This window comes from Sus scrofa, unplaced genomic scaffold, assembly GCF_000003025.6.
Source record: "Sus scrofa isolate TJ Tabasco breed Duroc unplaced genomic scaffold, Sscrofa11.1 Contig1914, whole genome shotgun sequence".
NCBI classification, from domain to species: Eukaryota; Metazoa; Chordata; class Mammalia; order Artiodactyla; family Suidae; genus Sus; species Sus scrofa.
The window spans coordinates 3,174,529-3,200,040 of record NW_018084979.1 but is presented as its reverse complement, the minus strand read 5'-3'; the positions used below and the strand labels follow the sequence as shown (position 1 = coordinate 3,200,040).

Sequence of the window (25,512 nt, the reverse complement as noted above, 5' to 3'; positions counted from 1 at the left end):
GTATCCGTTTCTATCATCGCAAACACAGTGTGAAACTCCCGCCCGTCTTAGCTCACGGCCTGAAGGTCAGCCGTCCAGTGCAGCCTGATCAAGGTCACAGCGTTCTCATCTTGAGCCTGTGGTCCTTTCCACACGCCTCGCTCTGCGGGAGGCGGCGTACAGTTGCTGGGGCTGCGGACTGAGGTCCAGTGCGTCCTGGCTGCTCCCCGCCCCCCCTCCCTCAGAAACCCCCCCGGGCGCCTCGAATCCTTCTCGGGCTTGAAGCTCTGTGACGCCCCTTCTGCAACCAGCCTGGGCAAGCTCTCCTCCACGAGGGCCCAGCGACCAGGTCAGGCCCCCTCCCCGCCCCAAGTCCGGGTACTGGGGACAACGTGCCAGGGAACCACCTGCCAGGTGACCTCACGTCGGGCCCCAAGCTCCAGGGTTAGTGCAGGGTGGGGCGGGGGCGCCGTTTCCAGAGCCTTGCTCAGCGCAGGGGCGCGGGAGACCCGCGAGTGCCTTGGTGTGGGTGACAAGGGTGCTTCATGCATGGGGCTGGCGGAGGCTCCCAGGGAGCAGGTGTAGACAGAAAAGCAGTTCAAGGACTGAGCCCTGGGGCACCCTGATGTCTTGAGGAAGAAGAGGAGGGACCGGAGAGGGGTGTGGGAGACGAGGGGGGGGGGCAGCCGAGAGGAGGGGGAGGAGGAGGGCAGAGGGGGGTGATCCCTACTCGGTGGGGGCGGGGGCAGGAGGACGGAGGGGCTCAGCGTCCCTTGGATTTGGAAACCCTGGGGGCCCTTGAGAGCTTCCAGGGGCAGCAGCACTGGAGTGGCCTGGGGAGAGTAGGCGGGAGATTCTGACCTCAGGAAGGCAGAGGGAGGGGTGCTGGGAGGGGAGTGGGACCAGGGCAGGGAGGGCCAGTGGGGGGTGACCCAGTGAATGCGGAAGAAACAGGGCCCGGCGAGGGCACCTGGAGCGGAGTGAGCCTGCTAGAGGCAGAGGTCGGCACTCCTGAGGGATGGTTGGGCGCCCGGGCATTTCAGAGGCAAAGCCGGCCTCCGGGGCAGCCAGGCGGGGAAGAGCTGGCCGCCTGGCCTCTAGGAAGCCTGGAGATTGGGCCTTCCCTGGCCGGGGCGACAGTGATGAGTCAGTGTAGCTGGCAGTTACCCGTGCTAAACCCAGGACTCCCTTAAGGAAATCTAATCCAGACCCTCCAAGGGGTGGGAGGAGCAAACACCGCCCCCTCATCCCTCCACTAGTTTTTTTTAGGGCCTCACGCAGGAGGCATCTGGAAGTTCCCAGGCTAGGGGTCAAATCAGAGAGCAGCTGCTGGCCTAAACCATGGCCACAGCAACTCGGGATCCGGGATCCGAGCTGCATCTGTGGTCTACACCACAACTCACGGCAATGCCGGATCCTTAACCCACCGAGCAAGCCCAGGGATTGAACCTTCGTCCTCATGGATACTAGTTGGGTTCTTAAGTGCTGAACCACAATGGGAACCCCTGCCCTCTCGTTCCTGGTCAGAGGACGACACTTTCATGTTTTCACTATAGTGTTTTTTGTAAATTCACTGTATTCAGGTCAAGGGAGTTCCCTTGTAGTGCAGTAAAGAAATGAATGTTGCCCAAGGAGAGGTCTGGTCTTTGCTCTTAAGTCCTGAGACGTCCTGCCAGCTGGTAGTGTGTTGGCTCGGGTCTGAGGCCACACCACACAGTCTAAGAGGAGGTTTAGAGTGGGGCCTGGGGTCATGCGTCGTGGAAGCCCCACCCACAGACCCTCCAGGGTCCTGCCCTCTGGCCTCTCCTCGGGGGGACTGAAATCTGTATCCCTTCAGGGTAAAATCAGCCATGAAGTGGATACAACAGATTCCATCAAGTTTCAGGAGCACTGGGAAACTTGAACCGGGGGAGGGGGGCCGTGGTGACTCCCAAGCTCACAGTGGGTGTCAGAAGGGAGGGCAGTCTTGTGGACAGGTCCTAACTCTGCAGTAATATATTTAGGTTGCTAAGCATTTTATTTTTGTCTTTTTAGGGCCGCATCGTGGCACATGGAGGTTCCCAGGCTAGGGGTCGAATCGGAGCTACAGCTGCCGGCCTATACCACAGCTCACGGCAACGCGGGATCCTTAACCCACTGAGCAAGGCCAGGGATTGAACCCACAACCTCATGGTTCCTAGTCGGATTCATCAACCACTGAGCCACGACAGGAACTCCTTAATTTTATTTTATTTTTGGTCCTTTCAAGGGCCGCACCTGTGGCACATGGAGGTTCCCAGGCTAGGGGTCTAATTGGAGCGGTAGCCGCTGGCCTACACTACAGCCACAGCAACGCGGGATCCGATCCATGTCTTCAACCTACACCACAGGGATCGAACCCACAACCTAACGGTTCCCAATCCGATTCGTTAACCACTGGGCCACGACGGGAACTCCTGGATTTGATTTGTTAATATTTTGTTTGGAACTTTTAGTTTGCTCAGCAGAGAGACTAGCTTATGGTTTTTCCTGTCACCTTTTTCAAGTTTTAGCATCAAGGTTATGTTGGCGCCGTAGAACAAGTTGGAAAGTTTCCGCCTCATTATTTAGAAGGCTTTGTGAATGACTGCTATTTCTTCCATGTGCGACTTTTTCGTAGATTTTAGTTCTTCTTGTCATTAATTTTCTGGAATACAACTGCTGTTTTAAAAACCTGCTAACACCAACATCTGTGTTCACCCATGAGTCAATCTCTGTTTTCTGGTTTTTTCCCCATGTTTTTCTACCATCTTTTTGGTCTTGTGTCCCGGGATGACCGTTACTTTTTAATTTTATGCCGGACATTTTGGGCAAATAAGAGTGAAGGCTCTGGAAGACATTATCTTGCTCCAGAGCATCCTGGACCGTGGTCAGTCCGACAGCGTAAAACCACATCAAGCTAGCGCTGGCTCTAGTTTGCGTTCCCACTCGCAATTTGATCAAGTTGAGAGTATCTTATTTCCTTCGCTCTGTGTTAACATCTCTTCCCACTTTCCACTGGTTTGTAGATCTTGTCTCTCTGGCGGGTTATCTGTGTAGGAAGGAACTTAACCTTGCGTTCAGCCTGTGGCGAGGAGCCAGTTTCCTTTGGGCGTCCACCTTGTTTGCGGGGAAGTCGCCTATCACGGTCCCTGTCTCCGGCCCCAGCCCTGCAGTGACCCAATTGGACTTTCCGCTTCCACCTAGTCTGTTCCCACGCCCCGCCTCCTCCCGCCCCCCACCCCCAGCCTGCTCCCCGCCCGCAGACCCCCCGCCCCCGCCCCCAGGCTTCCCTGCCTCCTCGAGGTGTTCCTCAGACGCCCCTTGTCCTAGAGGCTTGTGCGAGCGGGGTCCCCACCTCCCCGTGCTTTCCTGACAGCACCGCATCACGGGACACCGCAGAACGCCGGCTCTGCACGGGTTATCACTGCAGCCTGCAATCAAGAAAGCTGCCAGAATTGACGGAGTCGGGATTCTGTATCCTATTTAAGACCTGTCCACTAAGAAGTTATTTTTCAAAGAAACCTCCCCCGCTTTCGACTTTTACGATTTAAGGGACTATCAAAGGAGCTGCGGCTGCCACGCAGCTGCCTCTCCCCTTTCGCCCCCGCCCCCGCCTCGCCCTCTTCCCCGCCTCTATCCGTCCTCTTCCGCCTTCCCCGCCCCGCCCCCGGGTGCCCGGCGCAGGCGCACTAGGGCCGCGCGAGGAGACCTGGGAGCCGGTGGGCGGGGCGGCCGAGGGCGCGGGCCCAACGGCCAACGCGGCCGCGCGGGAACTCGCGCGCCAGGCCCCGCCCGCGGTTTGAACCGGAGGCCCCGCCCCGGCTCTCGGCCAATCAGCGGGCGGGGCGGCCTGCTCGGCGGCTCTTTGTGGGCAAAGCTGCGCGGCCCCGCCCCGGCGGCTCCTCCTCCGGCGGCCCCGCCCCTCCCGGCGGCCCCTCCCTCCGCGGCGGCGCGGGCGGCGCGGACGGTGTGCGGCCAGGTGAGCGTCTTCGCTGGGGCCGCGGGCCTTTGTGCGCCGGCGGGACGGCCCGGCTTCTCCGTCTCGGGGCTTCGGGGAGGGTACGGGCAGCGGCCCGGGGCGCCTGGGGGGTGCTTGGGGGAAGGCCCGAGGCGTGGGACCCGGAGGGCCGGGGGAGGAGGGCCGCCGCGACCTCTCCCCCCGCCCGCCCGCCCGCCCGCCCGACGCGCGAGCCGCCACCTGGAACTCCCTGTGCTGCTGCCGCAGCCTCCACTTGGGCCGTCTCGCAGCGTCTCAGAAGTCGTATCGCCTTGGCTTTAACCAAACTGGAGCTTTTTCAGGAGGAGGAGGGACCCTTAAGAAGGGTCTGCGGGCTGCCTCTGCGCGGCACCCCGCGCCGTCGTCCTGCCTTTGACTTGGAAGGAGTCCGAGCAGGCCCTCCTGCTTCTTTAGCGGCGGCTGCCCCGGCCCCCACCAAGACGACCTGTAGGGACCCTGGCTCCTTGTCCGGCCGACTTGGAGTTACAAGCCCTGAGCGGAGCGCCCCCGACTGCCGCTCTCTGTCACCCCCATCCATCCTCCCGGCCTCCTTCCTTCCTTCCATCCGTCCACCCTTCTTTCCTCCCACCCACCCGTCCATCCGCCGTTTTCTGTTTCCCTCCTAATGTGCATTCCTTGCAGAATGAGGAGTGGGTGGGGGGTATCAGCAAGGGAGGGCTGGGATTTCCATTGGGTCCTTCTGGCAGAGCTGAGGTTTGCTGGGACTGTGTTGCCCTCCAGGCCGTTGCCTCTTTCTCTGGAAGCCCGAGGGCAGGGCTGCCTCCCTGTGGCTGGCTGCGTGCCCGTGCGTGTTGAGTGTAGGTTCTTTTCCTTATGTCTTGGTTTCAGCTGCTTCGAAAAGGATTGCTAAGGATATTTCGCAATAGTTTCCCTCCTCCCGGTACCCCTCTTTAAGCGGGTCAGGGAGTATCTGGGAGCAAATGATGCCAGCCTTGGGTGGCCTGAAGCTGGCGCTCTGCGTGTGTTCCCTGCCGTCTAGAGGAAGCAGGGAGGGCCGTAGGATGTGGGAGGAGACGGATCCCCGGACCCCGCTGCTAAGGGAACTTCTTCGCTGGGCTCCTTGTGCCTGCCCGGTCCGGCCTCGGTCGGATAACTAGGAAAAGTACCAGACACGCGCTGCCACAGCAAGCTTATTGCCCCCAAAGCAGGATTACCAGGAAAAGCGTCTGCCAGCTAGCTGTTTGCCTGGAGAACCTGTGGTCCCGGCAAATAGAGGGTTCCCCTTCCTGAGAAGTTTGCTGTTTCCTTTTCTGGGGCCCGCGGGGCCTGTGCACAGGGCCAGCAGGACTGAGTTAGCTGTTCTGTTAAACCAGCCAGAAGAGGTACTCTCCGTGACAAGGTTGCGTTTCCTATTGTGTGACCTCCCTACGTGCAGTAGCTCTTTATTTTCAAGTTACGCTGTGTCTTATAATTGCAGTTTCAGACTAAGCAGTCAGTCACGACCTTTTGCGTTTTTACAAACGGTGGCACGTTTTATCTTGGAAAGAGGGCTTCGAGTTTCCGTCAACTTGCTATTAAGCGCATTCCCAGGTCTGTATTTTACCCCAAGCACCAGAAGTCCCGGACGTCAAGATTAGCGCTGGCTTATGAGAAGAACCGAGACGGACAGTGGAGGGGTGACCCCCGCGCCCACTTGGAGGCAGTGACTCGCCTGCTCCATCTTCTCCCATTTTTCTCTAGTATTTCAAAGCAGATCTGATCGTGAGACGGAAACGGAGAATGTTCTTGCTGATGTGCCTTAACCTGAAGCTCAGGAGAGTGCTTGGCAGTGGCTGAAGGTCATGGTGAGAGTTTGGCCTTGGCCCTCCCAGCCTGCTGCTCTGGACCTGGGAGTCTGCATCTTCCACCAGCTCTCGGGATGGCTGGCCACACGGTGTGGGAGCTGCTGCAGGATAAGCAGCCTGGGCGTGACTGGGGTCCCCTTTGCCGGGGGTGCTCTGGGCGGGCTGCCCTCGGGCTGCAGCATAGGCCGCTTCCCAGATTAGGGGCCAAATCAGAGCTGCGGCTGCCCGGCCGCAACCACACGGGGTCCGAGCTGCTCCTGTGACCCTCGCCGCAGTGTGCAGCCACCCCCCTTCATTTCCCTCGGTGCGCTCGGCGCTTGCTCTGGAGGAGGCGAGGGGCAGGGCTGTGCCATCACCCAGGGCAGACCCTGCAGGCCAGCTGTCCATTGACATTGGAGGGTTTCGAGTGGCCCACGCTGAAGGCTCAGTGGGACTGGGGCATGGAGCAGACACGAGGTGAGACCTTGTGACGGACGCGGAGGTGCCAGGCGGGTGATGCGGCCTGTTGTTTTGTTTGTTCAGAACTTGACCGCCAGTGAGGCACTGCTGTCAGGACAGCCTGCGGGGAGCGGGGTCTGGGGTCTGTCACTGGGTGTTAGGAGGGTTCGGTGCCTTCAGGCCACAGTCCCAGGCTGGGCAGGGAGCTGGGACAGCCCAGCCTAAGGGCTCTGTGTCCCCATGTCTGCCCCAAAACATCTCTCAGGGGCTCTTTCGACCATGCCGTGTTCTTGGTCCCACGTACAGATGTCTGCGGGGGGGATCCTCATAGGCCACCTCCTGGGCTCAGCCTCCTCCAGTCCCCCCAGCATAGCCCCTGGGGGTCCGCTCTGGGGTGAGCACTGCCCGTGGGCTGCACCCTTCCTCAGGAACCAGTCCGCAGTGTGGCACAGGAACAGTGGAGGAGCTGCCTGCCTTTGGAACATGACTTTGAGTCTGTTGTGTCCTGGCACACGTCCGGCAGCGGGTGGTGCAGCAGTATCTGAAATTCAGATTTAAATTACAATGTGGCCGGCCCCCATCACCTTGTTCATTTATTTATGCGTTTTTGTTCATAACGAAGCTCATTTCCTGCAGCGGAGGGCACATTCTGCCACGTTGTCTCGTGCCACCCGAGCTCCCGCCTGTGTGGGCTCTAGTTCCAGCACCCAGAGGGCTCCCTCCCGCCTCGGCCCTCGGTGGGTTAGCGCCGTCTCTTCTGCAGGCTCACACAAGCAGCGCCACTCGATACCCGTTTTCTGTTGTGCACGTGGCGGGTTTTTATTGGCGTGGAGGAGGTTTCTGTGCTGGGCCGGTTTCTGCCGTGCGGCACAGTCACCCAGCCGCCCGCACGCACGCATTCCTTTTTCACCTTTTCCATCAGGTGGTTTATCCAGGAGATGGGATGGAGTTCCCTGTGCTGTGCCGCAGGGCCTCCTGGCTGATCCATTCTGCATGTCGGAGTTTGCATCTACTGACCCCGACCTCCCCGTCCAGCTCCCCCCCCCGCCCCGCCCCCTTGGCCACCGCTGGCCAGTTCTCCAGGTCTGTCCGTCTCTGCTCTGGAGGTAGGTTCCCTTGTGCCATATCTTCGGTTCTGCGTATAAGTGATATCATACGATGTTTGTCTTTCTGAATTACTCCACTCAGTGTGGAAGTCTTTGGCTGCATCCATGTTGCTGCGAATGGCATTGTTTTGTTCTTTTTTCTGTTGGAGTCGTATTCCCTTGTGTATATGTACCACATCTTAATCCATCTTTTGATGGAATTTAGGTTGTTTCCCTGTCTGGGCTTGTGAATAGTGCCGCGGGGAACATGGGGTGGCTGTATCTTTCTGAATGAAAGTTTTCCCTGGACACACGCCCAGGAGTGGGGTTGCTGGGTCATGTGGTGGTTCTATTCTCAGTGTCCTGGGGAACCGCCATACTCTTCTGCAGAGGGCTTGTGCCAGTTTACCTTCCCACCAACAGTGACGGGGGGCGGGGGGGTGTCCCTTGTCTCCACACCCTCTCCGGCGTTTGTCATTTGCAGACTTGTTAATGACAGCCATGCCCTCTGGTGTGGGGTGGTACCTCACTCTGGTTTCCGTTCCCGTTTCTCTAATAATTAGCGACGGGGAGCATCTCTTCATGCGCCTGCTGGCCATCTGCATGTCTTCTCCGGGGGAGGGTCTGCTTAGGTCTTCTGCCCATTTTTCAGTTGGGGTCTTTGTTCACGTGTTTTAAGATGGGTCGTCGTGTGACCTTGGGTCCGTCGTGGATTTTGCTGCTGAGTGTTAGCCCTGCTAAGACACCCAACGCTTCACCCACTCAGCTGGCGTATTTTTTTTTTTTTTGTCTTTTTCTTTTTTTTGTTGTTGTTGTTGTTGCTATTTCTTGGGCCGCTCCCGTGGCATATGGAGGTTCCCAGGCTAGGGGTCAAATCGGAGCTGTAGCCACCGGCCTACGCCAGAGCCACAGCAACGCGGGATCCGAGCCGCGTCTGCAACCTACACCACAGCTCACGGCAACGCTGGATTGTTAACCCACTGAGCAAGGGCAGGGACCGAACCCGCAACCTCATGGTTCCTAGTCAGATTCGTTAACCACTGCGCCACGACGGGAACTCCAGCTGGCATATTTTGAGTCTTAACGTTACTCCGGGGTGTGCCCCGGGCTGGCGCTGGAGGCAGGAGCAGGCGGGAGTGCGCAGGTGTGTGGGGTTGGGATGTGGTGGGGGCGGGGACCACAGGCCCGCCTGGCACTGGGACAGTCGTGGAGCACTGGGGGCTCCGAGCCATCGTGGACAGTGGACCGGGTCACCCGGCCTGGCAGGCGGCGCGTGGTGCTCACCGGGCGCGTGGAGTCGCTGCGGGCTGGGTGCTGGCGCGGTCGCTGCCGGCCCGCCAGGCGGGTTGGGCGCGGAGGGCGCGCGGGAGAGGCAGGCTCCCCAGCAGGGGCTGCGGGGTCTGAGGCCCGGCTGCCGGGCTGTCGGAAGTGGCGCCAGCTTTCGCCTAACGGAGACACACGGCGACCAGGGAGGGCAGCTCTGCAGGTGCCGAGGGAGAGCCGCTCCCGGCGCCTCGGCCACCGCCTCCCGCTTATCCGCGTTGCGTGCAGAGCCGATGCAGGCAACGGCCGGCCAGGCAGAGGAGAGGCGGCTGGCCAGGCAGAGGAGAGGCGGGCGTCCTCTTCCGAGCGGCCGCAGCCAGGGGGCCCCCCGCAGAGCTCGGCGGGGACCTGGGCAGCGAGGCAGCCGGAGGGCTTCCCGGCGGAGGTGCCGTAAGGCTGGCGAGGCTCGGCCCCGCCTGGTGGCCCGGGCACCTCCTCCCCGGCTTTCTCCGGTGGGCCCTCAGTCGGCGGTGGGGACAAAAGCAACGGTCGAGGCCCGGTCGTGGGGCGACCTTTACAGGGTGGCTGCTGTGGGCGGGGTGCCCTGTGCAGCTTCCTGGCGGTGGGTCCGCCGGGGTCTCTGCCCCCCTCCCCAGGCCTCGGGCCACCGACCTCCTGTGGACCGTGACTAAAATGGGTTGGGGTGCAGAGTCAGGATGTTAAATTGGCTGAAAAGATGCTAAAAGCCTAGAATGATGGACTTGCCAGCGACAATGCTTGGAACTTAATTTTTTCTCCAACACAGGGTGTCTCTTTGTAGTTTGACATAATTTAGATTCATTCTCAAATAGGCTTAGACATTTTAAGGCACTGATTTTTACACAGTTGAGGGAAAAAGACTAAAAGTTGAACTTGCAGCCAAGACAAAACACTTGAATCCTCTATTGCTCGAAGCAGTTGAGGTGCTTTTCATGGGTTTGGGTGGTGAGCTGGCTCTTTCTTCGCTGATGGTTGACAGGCTGGTGTTGGGAGCGAACGGCCGTGGCTTCGGGGGCTGTATTCGTATGTTAGACCTGTTTGCTGTTCTGGGGAAATGAGTCTGGAGGGGAACGAGCTATGGTCACTTAATTAATTGTTTGTGGCCGCACCCGCAGCACATGGAAGTTCCCATGCTGTCCGCTCCTCTGCCCACTGCGCCGCAGCGGGACCGCCCCAGATTTTAAACTTGTTATTTTGGAATAATTACAGGCCCACAGGAGGTTGGAAGGGAATGTCCCAGAGGTGCACCCTGGCTGTGCCTCCCTGCCTCTGCGTCAGCTGCCCAGACGCCCACCCGGGAGGCTGGTTGCCAGGAGGCACAGCCGATCCGGGTTGTGTGTACCTGTGCTCCTTGCGCATCAGGGGAGCTGGGGCACAGGAGGGGCCCTGACCCCCAGGTCCGCGCGGGTGCACCCTTCATGGCCACACGCCCATCTCGTGAGGTAGAGGCTGTGCTTTGAGACCCGTGGCCGCCGGTCACTCTAGGGAAGCAGGGCTCCCTGCCCGGAGGCCTTGTTTCCAGGGTGGGGCTGTTACGCGTGGATCCGCCGTGAACACGCTTGTACTTTGTTCTGCGGGAACTGTGGTTTTCGTTTCTCTGCCATACGTGCCCGAGAAGTCACTTAATCTAAAAAGGTTTTTTAAACGTTGAGTACACAAGAGGTGAGAAATGTGACGCTGAAAGGAGACTGGAGGACAGGGGAAGTTTTTTCTAGGGTGGGGGTAGGCAGGACGCAGCCTGTTCCTCCTGCACCGCAGGGCCTCCCGTCCTTGGCTCGAGGATGCCCAGGCCCTGGCCTCACGGCTGCCGCCGTCACAGGAAACCACAGGATTGGCTTTTAAAAGAAGGAAATCCAGACATTTGCGTGGTTAAAAGGTCCTACCTCGCTTGGTGACTAACTCAAATGAATTATTTAAGATAAAAATGTTTAGCGACTTTACAAACTTCAGAAAGTCCGTGCAGTACAGCTTAACTGTGTTCTGGAAGGGGCAGTGCTTGTCGTTGGCCGCACCCGTGAGGTGGAGGGGGCGGCTGGGGCCCTGGCTCCCTCTTGCTCTGCTTTTTCATTCCCCGCCTGGGTGTCTGTTCAGAGAGCAGCTTTCCCGTCGTTTTGCCTCTAAGAGCAGAGGCACAGCGAGCTGGCTCTGTCCGCAGGTGCCAGCCCCAGCCTCGGTTGGTCCAGGTGAGGCCCAGGAGTCAGCACCTTCATCCCGCGGTGCCGGTGCCGGGTCTGCTCTAGGGACGCCCTGGTGAAGACCCCGCCCCGGCCTTGACCTTCCAGACCCGGAGGGAGGGAGGAGCGGGCAGGGGGAGGTGGCCTCAGAGGCCCCCGACTGCAGGCACCAGGCTCCCTGCTCTGGCAGGTGGACAGAGCTGCCCTTAGAGGGTCCCCGCGGGCTCTCTGCAGGGCCAGCGTCTCCCCTGCAGCCCCGACGGCTTTGGGGAGGGCCGTCTGCACGCAGAAGTGGCGGTCAGTGACCAGGACCCCGTGGTCAGCCGGCCACCTCGCTCTGCCCAAACTCCTCCGTCGCGGGGCGGCAGCGTGAGGTGATCTGCTGCTTTTCGAGCCCAGCTCTTTCTGATGCGCTTCTGGTTTGGGTCCACTTTTACCTTTTCTGAGGGAGACGGTGTCTGTCCCAGCGGCCTTCACGGGGTCGGCGTGAACGAGAGGTGCACAGGGACTGTGGCCGCCGGGTGGCCCCTCCGTCCCGTCCTGACCCCTGTCGGCAGGGTCCCCTCTGAGGGTCCAGGCTGAGCCTGCGGCGGGGCGGCTGGGATCCCGCCCTGGGCTCTGAGGCGTCTGTCTTGGTTTCCGCAGGACGCGATGTTTGCCCGGGGGCTGAAGAGGAAGTACGCCGAGGCGCAGGAGGCCCAGGAGGCCGCGGCCGTGCCCGCCTACGGCCTGCAGCGGCAGTCGCTCCTGGACATGTCTCTGGTCAAGCTCCAGCTCTGCCACATGCTGGTGGAGCCCAACCTGTGCCGCTCCGTCCTCATCGCCAACACGGTCCGCCAGATCCAGGAGGAGATGAGCCAGGACGGGAGCTGGCGCGGGGCGGTGGCGCCGCAGGCCGCGGGGCGGGCGCCGCTGGAGCGCCTGGTCTCCACGGAGCTCCTGTGCCGCTCGGGGACCGCGGCCTCTGAGCTCTGTGCCCGCCCGACGGCTCCGGCGCCAAGGGGCCCGAAGAGCGGCGGGGACGAGGGCGCCGACCCGCGCGGAGACGGAGGGCGCGTTCCGACGTCGCTGGATCAGATATTGGAAACTCTGGAGCGCAGGAGCCCCGGCTCCGGGGACGAGCTCTTTGCGGCCGTGGACGGCTCCTACTACGACCTGGACGCCGTGCTGACGGGCGCGGCGGCCCACGAGGGCCTGGAGGCCTTGAGCCCCGCGGCCGCCGCCCCTCCCGGCTGCAAGTCGGACCTGGGCGAGCGGGACCACGTGGTGGAGATCCTGGTGGAGGCCTGAGCCGCGGCCGCCGAGCGCTGGTGTTGGCACGCAGCCCCCGGAGACAGCCGAGCACCCGTGTGCGTGCCCGCTGTGCCTGCAGCCCTGGGCCAGCCCTGCGGTTCGGGGCCCACCCGCCCCCGGGCCGGGCAGTCTTCCTGCGGGCAGGTGGTCCCGCCGGCCCCTGGGGGCGTCCCCCGAGGCCTGTTTCGGCTCCGAGGAGGAGGAGGACGGGCCCCCAGCTGTGTCCGGCCTCGTCCAGCGTTAGATAGACGACGTTTCTAAAATTGTTGTACATGTTTTTGGCAATATTTGGTCTTGAGATATATTTTTAAACTTTTTATACTTTTACCACTTTAGGTTTTTTTAGCTATTTTCTTAAAACATATTTTTTCTATACACATCCTCTGCTGCTACATTAGAAACTTTTGTAACCTAAACGGCTGCGGTTGTATTTCACTTTTTTAAGGTTTAAAACACTTCTCTTCATAGCAGGCGGCCGGCACTGCCCTCAGCCTGCAGTGTGTGTCCAGCACCACTTCCACTGTAGCCTCGACGTCCAGCCTCCGTGGGCACCGCGTGGTCGGGGTGGGGCCAGGGCTGAAGGCGGGGCCTCGTCCCTGGGTGTCGTCACCAGGTCTGCTGCACAAACCAGGTCTCCCTGCGACTCACGTGCTGACATCGGAGGGTTTTATTTACGCCTGTTCATGTCGGAGTGTCCTCGGAGGCGAAGGGCAGACCCCTCTCTGGAGGCCCTGGGCGCCTGGCCTGTCTCCGGCGGCCCCTCCTGCGGTCTGAGCCCCAGGACTGACCCTCCCCGGGGGACCCCGCTCTCCCTGTGTGCCAGGTGTGCTTGGGGAGGGCACGTGTCCGGGCGTGGCTGCCTTGGAGGCTGGTCACGTTTGCTCCGTCAGATTGCTGCTGGGGCAGACTTTTAAGACTAAGCTAAGTCTGGGATTGAAGAAATCGGGACATGTCATTTATGGAGCCTCGAACTTCAGGGCCGTTGGTGGGGTTGGCTGGGCGGTGTGTCCTGCCGCCCGGACCCTGAGCCCGCCCCCAGCTGTCAACGCACAGCTTTCCCTTGTTTACAAGTGAAGCTCCGCTCTCTCCCCACTCCCACCCCACGCTTCCCATTTTTCACGCTTTTTCAAATTCTCCAGCCCTCAGCCACGAGGGGTGGTTTTTTGTGCAGGTGCGCAGTCTGGCGTCAGCGGGCACGCCCCTCTTATTAAACATCACCCGGCGGACGGGACGTGTTGTCGTCGCCTCCCATGTCACGGTGCCCTCGTGCGTCTTTTCTTCAGAGGTCACCGGGGCTGGACCGTCTGTGGAGCCTGTCGGGTGGCGGGGATTCCACACGGATGTGCCCACAGCTGGGGGGGCGTCTCCATAGCCCGACGCACTGGGCTCCCAGGCAGCCCTCCCTTCCCGGCTCGTGGGTAGGAGGCGGGGTGGGGGCCGAGCCGGGCTGGGCAGTTGGGTCACCGCCGGCTGTGGCTCTCGGGGTCGTTGCCTTCTGGTCGTGAAAGTACTGCTTTCCTGTGGAAGGCAGCTTAAAGCCTAGGTGACATCTGGTGAGATGGGGGTTGGGGGCACTCCTGGCTGGAGGACCCGGGGGGAGTAGAGTCAGATTTGGGACCTGCATCTGGACACTGGGCTGGCGGGGGAGGAGAGGGCTCGGCTCAGAGCCAGCAGAGCGGGGGTGGCAGCTGCAGGGACCGTGATGAGTTCGCATGTGTGGAGTGGCCAAGGGCGCTGGGGTGTGGGGTGACCGCCCCCCCATATGACAGGGGACATCAGGTCGCAGTGTCCCCCATTTAGGTCTGACACCTGCATTGATGGTGCTGGCGTCTTGAGGAGGGACACGATGCTGGGTCCCACCGTGTGTGTGTGTGTGTGTGTGTGTGTGTGTCCCGCTGGCCTCTGAGGACAGGGAGGGCTCCCTGACAGGGTTTCCCGCTCCAGTCCCCACAGAGCTGCTGATTCCGCAGGGACACGGCTTGTCCAGCTTGTTTTGTGTTTAATACAGTTTTACAAAAGTCAGTGCCAACCGCTTGTCTTGCAGCCACGCCCCCAAGCCTGTGCCCCACCCGCCTGGAAACCCTGGCCGGGGGCGCCCAGGGGCATCGTGCACAGGGCTTTCCAGGTCCCTGAACAACTGCTCCCAGCGACAGACCCAACCACGTGCGAGGCCACCCTCTGGGCAGCCAGTCCGGACCCTCACAGCGCCCCCGGGGCCCTGGAGCCGCTTCCTTCTGTCCCGTTGGGCTGGGGCGGGCGCCTTCAGAGGGCAGCCTGATGCCAGCCGGCGGGGGCGGGGGGGGGGTCCCAGACCACCCTCCCAAGAGGTGAGAAAACAAAATCCCCCACGGAGACACAGTCCTCCCGCGTCAGCAGACATCACTCTTGCACAGCGTCATTTCGAGGTTACGGGGGGTGAGAATCTTCTTCCTCGGAATCCTCATGTGCTGCCCAGCGCCCCAGAAGGGCGTCTTCAGGAAAAGGCTGTAAGTGACCAGGCCACCTTGTCTGCCCCCCAGCGTCCCTGCGAGCTGGCGGGAGAGGAAGGCTGGGGTTGGGGACGGCACGTGCCCACCGGCCCTCGGCGTGTCTGTGTGGCAGTGTCTTCCCCCCACGGTGTCACCACAAAGGCGCTCAGGACAGAGGAGCAAACGGGACCTCAGCCCCGGGGGGCCCTTGGTTCCCTCATCCTTAAGACCCGGCCTGTGGCCCCCAGGATGTCCCCTGAACCACACGTGGGGGCTGCGGAGGGCGCGTCGGTCTCATTGCTCTAAGCATCCCGGCCACGCGCCTCCAGAAGGTCCCACCTCCTTCCCTGTGGCGTCTCCACGGAGCAGAGCGGCAGCCCTGCAAGTGGCCCTGTGTGACCAGATGAGGGCCCCCCCTCGTGTCCTCGGGCCTCCCTGCCGCCCTCGCCCCCTCCCCGACATGGCGCCCTGCATGCCAGTGACATCAGGGCACCACGTGCCCTCCCACCTCCCCTGAAGCGGGGGTGTGCCAGAGCCAGCCCCAGCCAGGCTCCACCGCCACGTCCCGCAGTGCGGGGTCCGCCATGTGGTCCTGGGTGGGCAGAGCTGGGGATGGGCCCTCCAGGCAGGGCTCAGGGCACCGTCGCGCGGTGGCCGTGGCGCTCCCTTCTCAACACCTGGCCCGAGGGTTCCCGTCGGGGCCCCGCCCTGACCGCGTCTCCCCGTCGGGGCCCCGCCCTGCGCGGCTCCACAGGCCCTGCAAGCCAGAGGCCCAGGAAGCAAGCGAGGCCCAGGGTGGGCCCCGGCCGCCAGCGCTCACCTTGGTCTGGATCAGGGCCCTGCAGCGGCGCAGGCAGAAGCCGTGCGCGCCCGGCTCCGCGGGCTCCGCCAGGTCTGGCTGTCCCTGAGCGTGGCCCTGGGGAGCAAACCGGGCTCAGCTGCGCGGGGGGCGGGGGGGGGCTCAAGGGTCGTGTTCGCTCGTTTTCCCGTCCTAACCGCCTCCAGCACGGCCCTCTGGGAACCAGCAGCGTCGCCCGCCTGCCACGGACTGCGGCGCCCCTTCTGAACGGAGGTCCCGGCTGCCGCCTCCCCCCCCGCCTTCCTCCTGCTGTTCTGGAACCGGGGGCCCTCAGCCCGGCCTCTCCCACGGCTGCGAGTTCCACAGCGGCTGAGAGGAGCCTCCGTACAGCAGGCGTCTCTGGGGCCTGGCGAGCCTGACAGCCCTGAGCCGGGGCCGCCGGGGCCTCCGAAGCCTTTCCCCGGCCACCTCCCTGCTCTGGCTCTGCCGCCTCCCACCCCAGGCGTCAGGGCGCACCTGGCGGCTAAACCCGCACCTGCGCCTGCTCCTGCGCCGGGCGGTCCCCGCTGCCTGCCGCGCTCACACTCGCCCACAGCACCCGTCGCCCACCGGCCCGGCAGAGCGCGCCCCCCGCCTGCCTGAGGCTGACCGCCCTCTGCAGCTCCTCCACAACCCAGCAAGCCCCCCTCCCCCGAGGCACCTCACCTGAGCGGCGTCCACCCCCAGCACGAGGAGGAGGCTTTCCCGGCAGTGGGACGCGCCCCAGAGGCATCGGGAAGTCGACGTGCACGCGGCGCTCTGAAGAGCTCCCCAGACTTTTCTGGATTCAGAACTGGCAAAGAGCTGCATTAAGCACAGGTAACCTGACAAGACTTCAGGAGGGAGGCAGAGAGGGGCTGGAGCTCTTAGAGTTCTGGAAGCAGCCCTGGCCGCCTCGTTTCTTTGCTCATTTATCCAAGCACCTGCTGCTCTGCAAGTGCCCGGATGCCCCTCTCCCGGCCTCTCCCCACAGAGCGTGTCCCTGGCGCTGCATGACGGTGTCACCCCCGAGTGTCTCCTCCGAGGGCAGGTGTCCACTGTCTCGTTACCTGAAGGTCCCTGATGCCCAGGACTCTGCTGCCAGAGCTGCTCACACACAGAGAAGAGAAAGCTCAGGGGAGTGAACCCTGCCCAGTGTCTGCTGTGGCCCCACCTCTGGGGGGAAGGTGCACGGCACCGACGGGCACAGCCCCGGTGGGTACCTCATACCACCTGCCTGCTGGCCTGGACCACCACCTGGGAAAGCAGTGCGTCCAAAGGGCACACCTGCCACCTGGGCTGTGCTGCTCAAAGCCTCTGGGCTCTGGCCTCTGTCCCCGGACCCAACAAAGGCGCCGTGGGCAGGGGTGCTGGCTCAGGCCCCAGCTCCGACCCCCGCCAGAGCCCAGGAGGGCCTGCCTGCAGAGCTCCGGACGAAGTCCCGGCCTGCTCGGCGCAGGGAGCAGGGAAGCCAGCTTCCCCCCCCGCGCCGACCCTCCGCCTCCACCTCCTCCCTCTGGGATCTGGGTCAGCTGCTCAGGTACCATCTCATAATCTACTCAAGCTAAGTTAGTTTTTCTGGGGTTCCCATGATAGCTCAGCGGTAATGAACCCGACTGTATCTATGAGGACATGGATTTGATCCGTGTCCCTGCTCAGTCGGTTAAGGATCCAGTGTTCCCATGAGCTATGGCGTAGGTCACAGATGTAGCTGGGATCCTGCGTTGCTGTGGCTGTGGTGCAGGCCGGCAGCTATAGCTCCAATTCAACCCCTAGCCTGGGAACCTCCATGTGCCACAGGTGCGGCCCTGAAAAGACAATAAACAAATAAATAAACTGGTTTTTCTCTCACTGCTTAGTGAAAGGGTGTCTTAGAAAATGGCCATCTGCAAACAAGTGCCTCTGTGACCTCCCTTAGGGACCTGGACCTGGGAGAGCCAGCCCTGCAGGCAGCCCCAGGATCACAGGCAGGCTGACAGTGTCTCCAGGGTACTCGGTGTCACCTGACAACCCCCCCAGGAGCCCCTGTGCCCAACACCCAGGCCCGCTGGTCCCTCCCACAACTCCAGCACTTGCACCAGACCCAAGGCACTGCCTGGCCTGCTTTGCTCCCGCAAGCCGGTGGGGGCTGAGGGGAGGCTGGACGTGGCCCCAAGGTGTGGGGCTGTGGCACCCTGTGGCCAAAGGTGGCAGGGCCTGGGGAGTGACACTGTCTCTAGAGGTGGCAGCAAAAGACCCCCTGCATCTGTCGCATCCACTATAACCGCAGAGCTGCCCGAGAAAGGCCAGCCCAAGTGTGAGTTCATTACCACAGTTTATGCAGAGGTTCGAGGCCAGGTTTTTCTTCATCACTTGTTTCTAAGAAATGGTCTAAGGCAGAAACATCCTCCGTTGCCTGTTGGGCTGGTACTTCTTGAAAAGCAGACCTAAAAATGTTCTCATAGCTGAGAATGGGCTGAAAAAAAAAAAAACCATACCAAAGTTAGAAGAAATACATCATGTCACTTTTTCCAAATATATAATTTTGGTACAAATGAAATTTGTAAGTGATTATACACCATTGCTGCTACTAAAACATAGCTTGTTTGTTCCCAGGAACTGCTGCACTGGGCATGATGCAGGGAGAAGGGCGGGAGGGCGCGTGGGAGAGAGGGGGACCCCCGATAAAACACCAGTGCCGTCTCCCCTGTGGTCACCGCCGTGAAATCGTCCTCGAAGGCCTGAGGTTTGAGGCTTGTGAGTTGGCGGGAAGTGCTGGCAGGTGGGTGGGGAGCGGGGTCGTGGCAGACCCGGTTGGCTGGGAGAGGCGGCCTGTGTGTGGTGTCTGTATTCACACAGGCTTGGGTCAGCAGGTACCGAGTCCTGGACACCAGGCCACCTCCAGCCCAGTCGCTGTACACATACTGAAATGTGGCCCCGGGTGAGGCTTTCTAAATAAGATGACAATGAAATGCCCCTTTGCCCGTGTGCCCTGACTGGGGCCAGGCCAGGAGAACACAGCCGGGTTGATGGAGAGCGGGCGGACGGGAAGGCAGAGGCCAAGGACGGAAAGTAGAGGGGACAGATGTGACGGGACCTGGGAGGAGGGCACAGAAGGCGCCCAGCCCCTGAGCCGCCTCCTGGGACGGTCCATGTCTGCAGCCTCATTTTTTCCTGGCTTGGGAGGAGGGGACGGCCAGCCACGCGGCCCGGGACAAAGGCCCAGAGAGAAGCAGGCCCCCTCCCTGGCCAGGCCACCACAGCCTGAGTGTGTGAAGCGCTTCCTGTGCAGCACCGTGAAGACGAGCCCTTGAGAAATACCTCGGCAGGTGCGATGGCGGTGGCTTCTGTCCACGCAGGGCCACCCTGGCGAGGCTGGGGGGAACCACGCTCTCTCTGGGCAGAAGCGGTCCTCGGAAGCTGAGGTTCTGTGGGCCTCTCCGGGAGTTCAAAGGACTGAGAGAATTGTTCAGACCTGGCTGAGGATTCCTGAAAGCCTTCGAACTCCCCCCAGGCACCGGGGTGTTCCCCTGGCTCTGGGCCACTAAGGGTGCAGGTAGACAAGCCCTCGTGGTGCCCAGAAACCCTGGGCGAGGAGGCTGCCTGGGCGAGGAGGTCTGCAGCGCCACCGCTCTGCTTTCCAGGTGCCTCGCTGGCATCACTGTCTTTAGAAAGCGGGCAGAGGGAAACCCCACCTGCTTGCTCTGTTAGGTCACTTGGAAACCTGCGGAGAGGGGGCATCTGGCCAGGCGCTCCCCCCAGCTCCCGCTGGCCTTGCATGTTGGTGCCACCAGGCCCGCATAAACGCATTGGGCAGATGCTCAGGAGTCATGCACACTGCGGTGCTGGAGCTGCTCAGGGCTGGACAGGGCCTGGGAGCGTCGCCTGCTCACCCGCTGCCCAGCAGCTGCTGGCGGCTTCCTCCAGAGTACGGACGGCCTCGTGGGGTCCAGTATCGCTGTGGAATGGACATAAGCCACAGACGCAGCCTGGTCACCCGGAGAAAGTGACCGGAGCCGCTCTCCGGCTTCCTCTTCCCGACGCCCGGGCGCCTGGCCCAGCTGAGGGGCGTGTCCTGGAGACCTACGAGGTGCTGGGGGTCAGCACGGCGGGAGGCTAGACGAGCGGCAGGGTTCGGCCTCGGTCGGGGCGGGCAGGGTGTCTGCGAGGCCCAGTCTGGCACAGCGCTGGACAGTCCAGGTGCCTGCGGGAAGGCGGCACCCGGGGGTCCCCAGAAGTTGGGTCCGGGGCTCGGGTAGTTCCCCTGACAGGTCCGGCTGGGGTCCGAGGCGGCCTCTGAGGACCCCGGCTCGGGCCTGGCCTGCAGCTCCTGAGGGGTGGACTCGGGGCGCGCTGGGGCTCCGGCGTCAGGCTCCAGCCCGCACCCACCTCGGCCCCGTCACCGCCTCCGCCCGTGGCCTCCCAGGTCTGCCAGGTGCCCCCTGGGCCGGCGCAGGCCCGTTGCTCGGCAACACTGCGCGACAGCCCCGCTTCCGGCGTCTGCCGCCCTGACGTCAGCGCGCCGGCGCGCGCGGGCGGGGCAGCTCTAGGCCCCGCCCTCTCAAGGCGGAGCCTGGTCCGCAGAGGGCGCGGACTGGGCGGTGGATCCGGGCTGGGCTTCGCGCTTCGCAGCCCCGCGTGAAGAGAGGCTCTTGTTTGGTTCGGTGAGCGCTTCGGCCGCCGCCCCACACGGCCCCGCGCTCGCAGTGGGCATCGGGTGCTGCTCCATGGGCCCCACCTGTTTTGCCAGATCCTGTGTCCCCAGAAGCTGGCCTTCCATGTGTGGGCCTATGACGGTTCGCTGCCTGCAGGCAGGAGTGGGGGCGCCACCCCTCCCACTTGGGTCCCATGTCGTGCCCTGATCCTCGGGCGAGTCACCACCCAGCCCCAAGGCAGAGCAGGGCCAGAGTGGGTCAGGGACACCCTGATCCTCTTGCAGCCACCTGCCCGGAGGCAAGGGGCACTGATGAGCCAGCCTCGCCCTCCTGCCAGCTCCCTTCCCCGGCATCCCCGGCCTTTCCCCACCTGTCCCCATGCCCACTGTCCACAGGTGCAGCCATCAGGCCCTGGCTGCAGCCCTGATCCACGCTCTGTCCCCAGTCCACCTGGATGCCGTACTTCTCCACCCTGACCTCCTGTGGATCTGCCTGGGCCCTGACCGTTTTGCATGAGTCACTGTGCTCCCCCCGGGCCTTCTCAGCCAAGCCACCGAAAACTTCAATTTTAAAAATTGCCAGGTGAGGTCATTCTCTGAATGCTGGACCTCAGCCTCCGCCCTCCCCTGCTTCCTGAGGGCACAACAGCCAGCATGCAGTGTCCGAGCACTGCCGTCAGACTTCCCGGCGCTGGCACCCACCTGGGGACACGGCTCTCTCCTGCCTCAACATCCCCCAGGGAGAGTGGTCCCTTGCTGTCTCACCCACTGCCCTTGCCATCCTCATGCCCAGCGCCTGCAAGGGGCAGGGGGTGTTGTCCTCGTGTTCAGGGGAGGACACTGAGGCCCAGGCCTGAGTGAGAAGGGTTGCTGGGGCTTGAACCAGCTCTCTGACCCTAGCGATTTCCTGTGTCCTGTGTGGGCCTCCGAGAGGGGTGAGGATGGCGCTGTGACCCTCGGGGGACAGAGTGAGGTGACCCAGGCACAACGCAGGCACCATCGGGTTGCTGGGCATCACCTGGTGTGGTCCCTGAATGAGGCCTCCCGAGGAGCCCCTTCCTGATCCCCAGAGCTCGAAAGGCAGAGGGACTTTATCCTCTCTTTTCTTCTCTATTTATGTATCTGCTGTTGTCTCCTTAGGGCCGCACTCGCGGCATATGAAGGTTCCCGGGCCAGGGGTCAAATCAGAGCTGTAGCTGCCAGCCTACACCACAGCCACAGCACTGTGGGATCCGAGCCACGTCTGCGACCTACACCACAGCTCATGGCAATGCTGGATCCTTAACCCACTGAGCGAGGCCAGGGATCGAACCTGTGTCCTCATGGATGCTAGTCAGGCTGAGCCATGACAGGAACTCCCAGAGGGACTTTACAGACATGAGCACATTAAGGCTCTTAGACGGGGACATGGTCCTGGATTAAACTGTTGAGGTTGAAGGAACCACAAGGGTCCTTCCCAGAGGGAGGCAGGAGGGCCCACGTCTGAGAGCGAAGACGGCAGGATGGCCGCACAGGTCTGAGTGAGGCCGGGCCACGAGCCGGGAGTGTAGGCGGCCGCTGAATCTGAGGGAGGCCAGGACAAGGATCAGCCCTGGAAAAAACCTCCAGAAGGAACATAGCCCTGCCGACCCTCGAGCTGTGAGAGAATAAGAGGGTGGCAAAAGCCACTGTGCGTGCGAGGTTGTTGGCTCTGGCAGCCATAGGACACTGGCACCCCGGCTGGCCCCCGGCTGCTCTGCTCAGGAGGTGCTGCCTTGGGGGGTCCAAGACTCAGAGGGGGCAGCAGAGGTGACCCCAACGCTGGGTCCCGGCCCTGGATGCAGGAGGGGGTAAGGAAGCCCAGGTAGCGGACAGGTGGCCCCTGGCTCCTCAGGCTAGTGTCTGGGCGGACTGGGCGTGACGCGGGGCCGGAGCCAAGGGCCAGGTCTCCGGGTAGCTGTTGAAGCTTAAAAGGCTTCACCTGCTGGGGGAGACTGGCCAGAGGGGGCAGGTCCCCATTAAAGGGGGGTGTGTGGGACACAAGCCACAACGCCCTGAGCTGCTGGGGTGGCCGCAGCGTGGTCAGAAGAAAGGCCATGAGCCTTCCCGGCTCCTCTCGGGACCCCTCATCCGTCCCTAGGCCCCAGCCCTGCTGAATGGTGGCTGGGGGACAGCTTCCCTTCTGCCATTGCCCAGCCTCCCTCCCCTGTCTCGGCCTCAGGAAGAAGGGCCGGCCTCCACTCTGCCCGGAGCCCCCGTGTCTTGTGCCTCCCAGCATTGCCTACAGAGCCATGGGGAGGGGTCCCCACCTGAGTGTCCCACTCCTCTGCCCCGAGACTTGGGGTGAGTCTAGGAGCACACCCCCCCCCCCCGCACGCCCCGTTGTGCCACTGCGGCTGGGCGGGGCAGGGATTCTGGCAGAGCTATTTTGGCTGCTGCTGCGGCTGCTGCAGAGGAGGCATCAATATTGATGCTCTGGGCATCCCTGCCTACAGGCACGGAGAGCAGCCAGCCTGGCGGGGCAGGTGGGGCTCTGCCGAGGAACTGGGGCAATACTGCCCGCAGCCCTGGCTCTTCACCCTGGCCCCACCCATGCCCTGCACCACCAGCCCTGTCTTGGGTAGCCAGCCTTGCGAGGCTCCAGGCAAGCCTGAGACCCCTGACCAGTGGGCCAGGCTGGGGCTGGGGTGTGGCCCCGGTGTCCCCGGTGCGGCGGTCCTAGGGAGGAGGTTGAGCCTGTGCGTGCCGACAAGAGAGGGCATGGGCCACCGTGCCCCCCCAGAGGCTGTCCCTGTGGGGGTGACATGCAGAAACGGTGTGGGGCCTCGCGTGTGCCAAGGGTGCCCTGAGTTGGGCCCACAGCTATTCCTGAGCCATGCGCAGCTGGTGTGGCCGTGCCCTCAGCGGGCATCTGTCCCCAGATGGAGACATCAGGAGGGGCTGGAGTGGCACGCGGTGACCGTCTCCTGGCTGCGCAGGACTCTGGCAGGCTTGCGGGGCGACTGGGAGGGCAGGGCATGGCACAGAGGGGTTTCACAGGCCCTACGCCGGCAGCCTTCTCCAGTGTCCAGTGCCATGATCCGGGGGCCAGGCTGGGGCTTCCAAAGCCCCCACACGTGGGAGGCCAGCTGGGGTGGGAGGAGGCAGGGCCCAGGCTGGCTGCAGTCACCATCTGTGGGGTGCACTGCCTGAGGGGCCACCTTCCCAGAGATGAAATGGGGCCCCAGGGGGTCCATGGGGGGGTGCCAGCCCTCTGCCTCAGAGCAGACAGGAGCGGGGGGCAACTGCTTGGGCTGGCATGGGGTGGTCCTGCCTACCCTCGTCCTGAATCCGGGGCCCTGAGCCCGTGTGGAGTCCCTCTCTGCAGAGTGAGCACAGTCCCAGCAGGAAAACATAAGCCCGCCTAGCCCTCCCCATGGCCAAGGGCAGAAGTGGCGCCAGGGAGGGTCCCTGTCGCAGCCTCCCTCAGGGCCCTGCGTGGGGCCGAGCTGCCCCAGCTGTCCTTGAGCAGCCACGTGGCACCCCTCCTCCTGGCCTCCCCTTCCCCACAAGTAATGGGAGCCACCATGGGCCTGCGTGTATCCCGCTGGACGTTCGGGACATGTCACATGGGGTGAGGCCACTTCAGTTGGACAGGGCTCAGGACCCTGAAGACTTACCCAAGGTCACACGCCTAGTAGGGCAGGGGACAGAGAGCTTGTGATGATTACACAGAGTCGCATGCAGAGGACAGGCAGGCTGAGACCCCCGACAGACCCCAGCAGATGCCAGACCAGCCAGGGACACAGACAGCTCCCTCCCCGACCTACGGTGACCGGTTCCCACACGGACAGGGCAGGGCAGGGCCTCTGGCCCCAGGGCAGCGTTCCCTGGCCCAAGAGAAGACACCAGGGGAGGAGACATGAGACCCCTGCCCCAGCGTCCCCACCTGAAGGACATGGCTGTGTCTCACTGTGCCATGGGCTCGAGGCGCGGGAGGCTGCCAGGGCCTCTTCCCGGCAGTGGTGTGTGTGTCCGCTGACCTGCTGCTGGAAGGCTGCCCGGCTGCAGCCTGGCTAACAGGAACTGCGGGCATGAGTCAGCCCGCTAGACGGCCTCACCTGGGCCCCCCGGCTGGGCTCTGTGCGTGAGCCCACGAGGGCACACCTGTGTGTGTCTGTGTCCTGTTGTGCCTCTCCCAGCACGGGGGCCCATGTGGGTGCATGTGTCTGAGCGGGTTCCCAGGCACCTGTGTGTGGGGGTGTGTGTGTGTGCCTGTCCCTGGTGTGGGGGGGCATTTCCAGGTAGACCTGTGTCTGCGTATTGCTGTGTCATCTCATCTACAAGCATTTGTGTGTCTGTGTCACGCGTGTGTTTGTGTCAAGTCTGTGTGTCTGTGTGGTGGTCCTGCTGCAGCCTGGCCCCCTTCTGCTCCAGAAGTAGTCGTGCGTCATCTGTCCTAGGGCCACTGGTACCATCCCCGGGCAGCCCCAGGGACGGTCCTACATGGCGGTGGCGGTGCTTTTCCAGGTCTGTTCTGGCACAGGCTCCCCTCCCCCAACCCCAGCAGGACGGTGTCCCCAGGGTCCAGGCTGGGCCTCAGCTCCCTTCCTCCTTCCTCAGAAACAGAACCCTCCCGGGCCCTCACCCCCTGCCCATTCTGGCAGATGCACCACCCTCTTGCAGGGCTCCTGATTTCCAGCAGTGCCCCCCTGGGGCCACCCCAACCACCTAGTGGGCTTTCTTCAGTCCATACCCAGGCCTGCCGCCCCCTGCCCCCAGCCCTGCGGAATCTAACTTTCAGCCACGTGAATCAGCCTGGGCTCTCTAACTCCCCTCCTCTGCACACACTGCAGTGTTGCTTCTCTTCAGAATACTGTTCTGCCCGGCAGCCCTTCCAGGACCCTTCCCACCCCCACCGTTGCACCCCGCCGTCCCACAGAGCACACCTCCAGACCGCCCCCCCCGGGGGGCGGGGGCAGGGCTAGGGGTGATCACATGCCGTGGCCTCCCTGGGCTCTTGCTGCCCCCGGCCCAGGGTGCCCTGCACCCCAGCATAGGACTGAAATACTGGTCTCCGGACTGGGATGCAAGTCTGCCGTGCGCAGGTCAGGTCGGGGAGGCTTGGCGCGGCGCCTGGGGACCCCTCCCGGGCAGGGATCCAAAGTCAACACTCTGGACTCAGGCCTGTCGGGGGCGCTAGACAGGGCCAAGCTAGGGGCGGGGCTGGCCTGCAGCAGGGCGGGGGCGGGGCTCAGACAGGAGGCAAGACGTTGGGGTTGAGAGGCGGGGCCTCGGGGGCGGGGCCTCGGCCGGGCGGGTTCAAGGATGGACTGGGGCGTGGCGTGGCCGGCAAGGGGGCGGGGCCTTGCGGGCAGCAGCCAATGGGCTGAATGAGGCCGGCGGCACCGCCCGCGCTCGCTCCGCAGTGGTCGCGCGCGGGCTGGGCGGGCCGGGGCGGGGTCCGGGCAGTGGCTGGGTTGCGGGGCGCCGGCTGGGTCCGCAGTCCGCGGCCGACCGCCAGCGGCAGCGCACGGCGGTAGGGACTGAGCGCGGAGTTCGC

General features: G+C 62.9%; 2 protein-coding genes across 5 annotated transcripts; one reads left to right on the top strand and one right to left on the bottom strand.

Moving 5' to 3' along the window:
* The first annotated feature begins 3,877 nt into the window (after positions 1-3,877).
* CDCA4 (cell division cycle associated 4) lies at positions 3,878-12,489 on the top strand. Of its 4 annotated transcripts, none has more exons than XM_005656479.3 (3): positions 3,937-3,958; positions 7,142-7,325; positions 11,426-12,489. In XM_005656479.3, exon 3 carries the CDS (start codon positions 11,432-11,434, stop codon positions 12,068-12,070), a length of 639 nt encoding a protein of 212 aa, XP_005656536.1. In that variant the 5' UTR covers positions 3,937-3,958; positions 7,142-7,325; positions 11,426-11,431; the 3' UTR covers positions 12,071-12,489. The 4 variants fall into 4 exon arrangements, with proteins under 4 accessions (XP_005656535.1, XP_005656536.1, XP_005656537.1 ...); XM_013989267.2 differs by lacking the exon at positions 3,937-3,958 and adding an exon at positions 4,150-5,781; XM_005656478.3 differs by lacking the exon at positions 7,142-7,325 and having other exon boundaries at positions 3,878-3,958.
* Positions 12,490-14,055: 1,566 nt separating this feature from the next.
* Positions 14,056-19,733, bottom strand: CUNH14orf79 (chromosome unknown C14orf79 homolog; the record flags this gene model as incomplete). Its single annotated transcript, XM_021081658.1, has 7 exons — positions 14,056-14,604; positions 15,362-15,457; positions 16,046-16,172; positions 17,668-17,813; positions 18,659-18,793; positions 19,231-19,295; positions 19,727-19,733. Coding segments are annotated over 7 exons (738 nt in total), but the record flags the coding sequence as incomplete, so codon positions are not given.
* Between the last annotated feature and the right edge of the window lie 5,779 nt (positions 19,734-25,512).